The sequence below is a fragment of the Morus notabilis genome, unplaced genomic scaffold (assembly GCF_000414095.1).
Source record: "Morus notabilis unplaced genomic scaffold, ASM41409v2 Scaffold203, whole genome shotgun sequence".
Classification (NCBI taxonomy): Eukaryota; Viridiplantae; Streptophyta; class Magnoliopsida; order Rosales; family Moraceae; genus Morus; species Morus notabilis.
The window spans coordinates 349,419-356,101 of NW_010361196.1; the positions used below are offsets into that span (position 1 = coordinate 349,419).

General features: G+C 36.9%; 1 protein-coding gene across 1 annotated transcript; it reads right to left on the reverse strand.

Annotated features, from left to right (window-relative positions):
* Positions 1–1,628: 1,628 nt before the first annotated feature.
* On the reverse strand, positions 1,629–6,238 carry LOC21407633 (translocase of chloroplast 90, chloroplastic). The gene is made up of 3 exons (XM_010098688.2): positions 5,962–6,238; positions 5,246–5,423; positions 1,629–4,240 (listed from the first exon to the last, which is right to left on the reverse strand). Exons 2-3 carry the CDS (start codon positions 5,373–5,375, stop codon positions 1,983–1,985), a joined length of 2,388 nt encoding a protein of 795 aa, XP_010096990.1. The 5' UTR covers positions 5,376–5,423; positions 5,962–6,238; the 3' UTR covers positions 1,629–1,982.
* Positions 6,239–6,683: the final 445 nt, after the last annotated feature.

Genomic DNA, 6,683 nt, shown 5'->3' on the forward strand with positions numbered 1-6,683 from the left:
TACGAAGCAGAGCGACCTCGTCTTGCTTGCTTCTGGCGAAGGCTCGAAACATTACCGTTTTAGTCCCCCCCTACCAATACAGTAGATTCATGAGCACTTTACCAGATTATCCTCGTGCAAAAGAAAAAAAATAAAAGAAAAAAAATTAAAGTTTAGGCTAGTGCTTGGTTACTGTCCGTACACTGACAGGTTACTAATCTTCAAAATTACTCAGAACCGACTGCCAGAGAACCGACACTAACAGTTGAAAACCAACCAAAACTCGTCCCCCATAGTCCGGTCATTGCTTCCCAATTCTTGAAACTGATGGTGCTTGGTCGGAAACAACCGACAACACCAAATAATAATTCTTAAAAAACGAGAGGATTTTTATTGTTCTTCGGTAAACACCATATTCTAAATTATATAAAAGTTGAAACCAATATAGGAAGAATAATAAGCTGAAAGGCAGACGATCCAGGTGGTTTCCAAGTATCAAAATGGATATTGGGAAAATGGACACGTAACTAATGATTGATGAGGCAACCCCCTCATTTTGACAAGTTCACCTACTGGCTAGTCCGAATGCTCCTAGAATTTATCAATATTTGACAATTTAGATCCCAACAAACCCTAAATTTAAAAATTCATTGCGCTTTGGAACTCTAATAACTAATTAATGTCAATTAATTAATCTATTGCCCCAATTATTTTTTTTTCCAGCATGAATCCAAAAATTTTTATCGGTTCACAAATTAGGCTCAAAACTTTTTAATTTTTACATGTTTTATAGCGTATTAAAATACAAAGTTAGGTCACCTGTGACGAATGGAAATCTTAAAACCATATCAAGCATGTGCAAGTTAAGAAATCAGAAGCATAAATAACTGCTGATCAATGGATCGCCAGAAATGTGGAAGTAAAATAAAACTCTCATGACGGCATAGAGTCATGACTCTCATGAACTATGTGAATCGCATCCTTTCTGCTAGGTAATTTTAATAGAGTAATCGGCATGGTTAGTTCCTAAATTTTGTGTATAGTGACAATTAGTCTCTAAACTTTTCATTTTAACTTATCAGTCTTTGAATTTTTTTTAATTTTTATTTTTGACAATTTTGATCCCCGACACTAAATTGATGAACAATTTCTAAAATTTAACATAAATAATCACATTCTTAATCCATAGTACCTAAAAATTTTACATACATACTTGCTATTCCAAAATATTATAGTTTTCAACAAGTTTTAATATTAATAAAAAGAAAATTTGCATATAATATGACTCTTTTCTATAAAATTTTAAGTTATAACGTAATGAAAACATAATTATATTCGTTAAAATTCAAAACATTGTTCATTAATTTTACTGTTAGAGACTAAAACTGTCAAAAAAAAACAAAAAGTTCAAAGACTAATATACCAAAATTAAAAATTTAAAGATTAAAATGTCACTATGCTCAAAGTTCATAGACTAACAATGCCAATTATCCATTTAAATATTCTATCACATCACATGTACAGTGATAGCATCTCAAAGCAGAAGTAATCTATAGTACTTTTTTTTTTTTTTTAATCTAGAGAGATAAAGAGTATGGGTGTATCTTGTTAGAGTACAGAACATGACAGAACTTGGAAAATCTTTCAAATATTCAACAATGGTACCTCTTGTTTCTATTTAGATTAAACCACTTGAACGAACAAAATATATATCTCCAGAGTCGCTGTACACTAGTTGCCTCATTTAGTTGAATATGAAACAAAACCTCCGCGCCAAAAAGTTGGCTGCCAACTGGAGTCTCGGACCCATAAAAAACACATCACTAAGCAGCAATTTCAAGTAGACATGTCAAAGGAGGGACGTTGGAAACATGGGTGTGATGGGCCGAATACTCAGATTTTGGTTCTTTCTTCGAAGGGCAAGACACCGATAACTTTTCCGCATATGATTGATTAATGTCTCCCTAACAAAAATATCTCGGCTTCAAAAACGTAGGAGAAACTTATCTGTCATCTTCATCTTCTTCAGTCGAGCTCACAGTCCCCCTTCTTCTTGAAAGGGCCTTGAATAGTGTAAAAGCCAAAATCAGAGCAATTTGCAAATTCTCAGAGCTACTTGTTTTTACACAAATCTGCCCCATCTTCCGACTATTTATATTGGCATTAACTGACAATCTCATGTTTCGGTTAAGCCGGAATTCAGACTGTAAATTCCCACCCAACACCATTTCCTTGTTAAAGGAGAGGAGAGTCATTGCCAGGCTAACCACGTCATTTCTAACAGGGTAGTCTCTTCCCCTTAAAGTAGCCTCAAAGCTCCCACCATACGCCACTTGCCCAGAACCTCCCATTCTACCAGCATTGACCACGAATTTCAATCTTTTCCCAACTGAAATGGTATCTCCAATCTTGGCACCAACGTAATATTTATTGCCAAAGGATGTCAAAGAAACACCATAATCAGCAATGTTGTGCCACACTTTTCTCAGCATTGTATCAGTGTGAAGTGTATGCATCAAATCTTTTCCAGTAGACTGAACATCAAGACCAACAGAGTAAGTATCTCTCTCGGGAGCTGAGTAAGAAGCAGTGCACTCAGATTGAATACTAAAATCCTGCTTGTCCTTGCTCATCTGTCCTGTGACTAAGGCAGAGACGTCTCGTTTAATTGCCATAGCTGTTTCAATGCTAATTCCGTCAAAGCCAACATCATGATCCCATCCTTGGGGATCAAGAACTGGTCTCACAAGCCATTGACCACTTGTAACAAGGCAACGATATCTATGCACAGGGCAATTCGAGTCAAAACTAGGAGGAACTGCCATATCTGGTAGCAAGACATCCTCTGGAGGTGCTTGCTGGCCATCAGAATCATCATCACCTGCCAAATTTTTCCCCTTTGAAAGTGTGTTATCCTTTTGCCTGCGGTACTCTTCCTTCAATTGTTTCTTCAAGTAAAGCGTCTCTCTATAGTCCAGCTCATCGAGATATTCTTTTTTCTGCGATTTAGTCAGTCTCTCAAACTGAGTTTTTGTAAGGATACGGATTGGAGGCAACTGGTCATACTCATCTTCTTCCTCCACATCTGAGAGTACGCTTTCATCAATTTCATTCTCAGCTCCGTTTGGACTCGCTGCAGGACGCTGCTTTAGAAGAGATGAGAGGAGATGGGGAAGTGAAGGTAGCCGGTTAGCACTCACTGGCCCGATTTCAATGCTCTCTTGCAATTTCAAGATGATATTGACATCACTGAGGACTTTAGTACAGATAGACAATAGCAAAAACTGTGATCTCCAAACCTGTCCATTGGGAAGAATCTTTTCCCCCATGATATTCTTCCTACACTGAGGGTGGTTCTCAACTAAAAGCACGGGATTTTCAAGTTTTGAGTCCAAAACTGCCTGGTGTATATGCTGCTGCACCAAATCTGTGCAGTAGGTCGCATACGACTCATAATTGATGGGATGACCGTCAGTTCCCTCTGGAGGAGCCGAGGAAGAATGAGTCATGACAAGGATGGTGTTGAACCAAATTGCAGGACCAAATACTTCAGTAATAAGTTTCAAAAGGGGGAACTCACTGTAACACTTACTTACAAGGTCTAGCCGGTCGAAATATAAAACTATATCAGGAGGAGATTTTCTTATGAATCTCTTCACAGAAAGCAAGACCTTCTTATTTCTTTTAACATTACTTGCAGATGGAGGCAAAAGACCAGGGGTATCGATGATGCTTATTCTAACTCCTTTAATAGTTCCCACAACCTCTTGAATGCCATCTGTGGCAGGTCGAAATGCATCTGTCATGGTTTTAGTTTGATCAAATATAGAATTTATTGTAGCACTCTTGCCAACCCCTGTTTTTCCAAGAACAAGTATTCTTATAGAGAAATCCAGTTCAGGCTGGCTGGCCGTCTCTTGCTCAGCAACTACAATTCTGGTTCTATCGCTTCTGAGATTAATTCTTTTTAGATCTGATTCCTCTGCCCGTATCAGAGTTGCCAGGTGAATTCGGTATAAAACCTTTGCCACCAGAAGATTGTTCTCTGGCAGCCCAAGCCGCCGGAGAAGGCACAAGAACTTAACTTGAAGATCCTCAATCTTTACCAGTGGATCCTTCTTTTTTTCCTTGCGCTCATTATGAGATCTGTCAGAATAATCAACTAACTGTCGGGAGGTTTGTAAATTATTTTCCTGATCTCCATCTGAGCATGAGGCATTAGGAACTGGGGTTGCCACCAAACTGGAGGACTCGGTATCACCTAATGAACAAGAAACATTAGGTAATGACATACACAAATGTTAAGCAAGTTTATCTTACAGGTCAGAATTTGTTTGTGGCATTTAAACCACTATTTGAACTTGGAACCAGGATTATAAACATGGTGAAAGCATAAAATAATTATAAACTTTTAAAATTGTGCAAGCATCAAATGATCATAAATTTATTAGATCTATACTAAAATTATCAAACATGGTATTTGATCCACGTATATCATACACAAGAAACAATTAACAGCTTACGCACCAAAATTTACACACACAAGGTGATGATGGCATCAGAGCAAGCAACTTGTTTTCTCTCTTTTGCCATAATTGGCAATTGTGTTAGACATGCAAATTAGAGAACCCAAGCAAGCATTATTACCAGTCTTCCAACATGTAACAAGTTATAGAAGACCACATTTGAATTTAGTAAGAAGTTCAATTCCTTCTATCTAAACTGCCCTTAATAACTCATAAATCCATACAATAACTCATACATATATATGTGCGTGTGTGTGTGTGTGTGTGTGTGTTTTAAATAAGTTATAACTACCCAACATAATACAAACACACAAGCGAAAGTCCAAAAGTCCTTATTGATAAGTCCCGTCAATAATACACTCCATAAACTAACCCCAAAGCCAACTTCCCACAAAAATACTTTAGGCATAAACACTACGATCAAAGTATAACAGGAAAATACTTTACCCCCAGCCTTTCCAGCATACTTTTTTCCAAAGTTTAAATAATACAAACTGAAGAAATAATACAATAAGAATTAGAGAGGCTAATTAGGTCCACATCATTTCTTCTTCGTCTCTAGGCTGTCTACACTACCTCCATTCACCCTACCCTACCCCAAACATAATCAAATGATAGATAAGTTGTGAAATTTTGAATCTCTTTGAATCTCATACATTTGCTTGATGTTCCATATATATTATTTCAGCTAAAGAATCGGTGTTAAAAGCACAACCAAAAGGGCTAAAGAGGTCTGATACCTTGGTCATCAAACTCTTCCTCGTCAAGAGATTCACCATCAAAGAAACTGTCACTTCCCGACAGTGGTCTAGCTGAGACCACCGCCTTTGATACCAGCTGAGGAAAAAACCATTCCCGGAGGGCCTTCATTGTTCTCCGAATAATTCACAACCAAAATGTTTCCTGAACTTTGAAATTCTGATACCAAGAACAGAAGTTCATATAAATTACTTTCTCAATCTTCATAAAACTGCATGAAACAAAAACATAAATGTCTGTACTTCCAACAAGCAGAAAAAAGATCTAGATGGCAATGAACCTTGGTAATTTTCGTTGTAAAGTTTGAATAAAAACGCAATTGGTCACAAGAAAATCCTAAAGCCGAAGTATTTAGCAAATATTATGAACTAATTGTATCATTAATCATATTAATCAGAAAGGGAACATGAATTTTTCTTTAGTTCCGAGCAAATCACCTTGAATTTCACAAATTATAACTCTTTCCCCTAAAAAACATGACTTTTTAGTTCCTCATAAAATAAGCACCTTGAATTTCACTAAATATAATTTCCAATTGGAAGCTTGAATTTCCTAGAAAAACAAGCATCTTGAATTTCACTAAAAAGAATTTTTACTCTCCAAGAATTGACAAAATCCACTTAATTATTAAAACCACAAGAAGTCCTTAATGAAGAAAAATAAAAATAAAGTAATTAATATAAAAGCAAGATTTTACCTAAAAATGAACGAACTCCGTTGCACTAGTTACAAGTTGAAAGGCCAAAAATAATGATCCAAAAACCGAAATTGAATTAGAACAGCTCCGAAACCCTAATACAAAAACAATTCACGAGAATCTGAAAATTCGAATTCAGATGATGAAATTGGAAATATTTAGCTCTGTGTTCTTCGGGATTTGATCTTCGCTCGCAGAAAATGAGGAGCGACGAAGCTTTCGGCCAGGCTAGGGAGGTAAAAATGAAGACAAAGAAGAGAAGAAGAAGAAGAAGAGATAAGACAGACGCAAAACACTTCAAAAAATAAATTAGATTAAATGCAAATATATTTAGGCTTCCTTCGTTTCGCTGATTCGAGTTTAGAATTTAAGTTGAGATGTAATTTTATTTAAGAGATTTTTACTATAGTAAAAAAGTTAGATATAACTATTTGTGAGAACTTTTTACTGTAGTAAAACTCGAATTCTAAACTCGAATCAGCGAAACGAACGAGACCTTAATTATTTTGAATTGTAAAAAAAAAAAAAGAAAAAGAAAAAAGAAAAAAGAAAAGTTTTAGACGGCTGGGCGCTTGCTACCTAGTGCTGGAACTTTAGACGGGCCGCCCGTGACCGCCCGAAAAGTCCGAGGATTTGCCCGAGCCCGAACCCGACCCGCCCGAGATTTTCGGGCCGCCTGCCCGAGCCCGAATTTCACCTTGAACGGGCCGCGGGCTTGTATT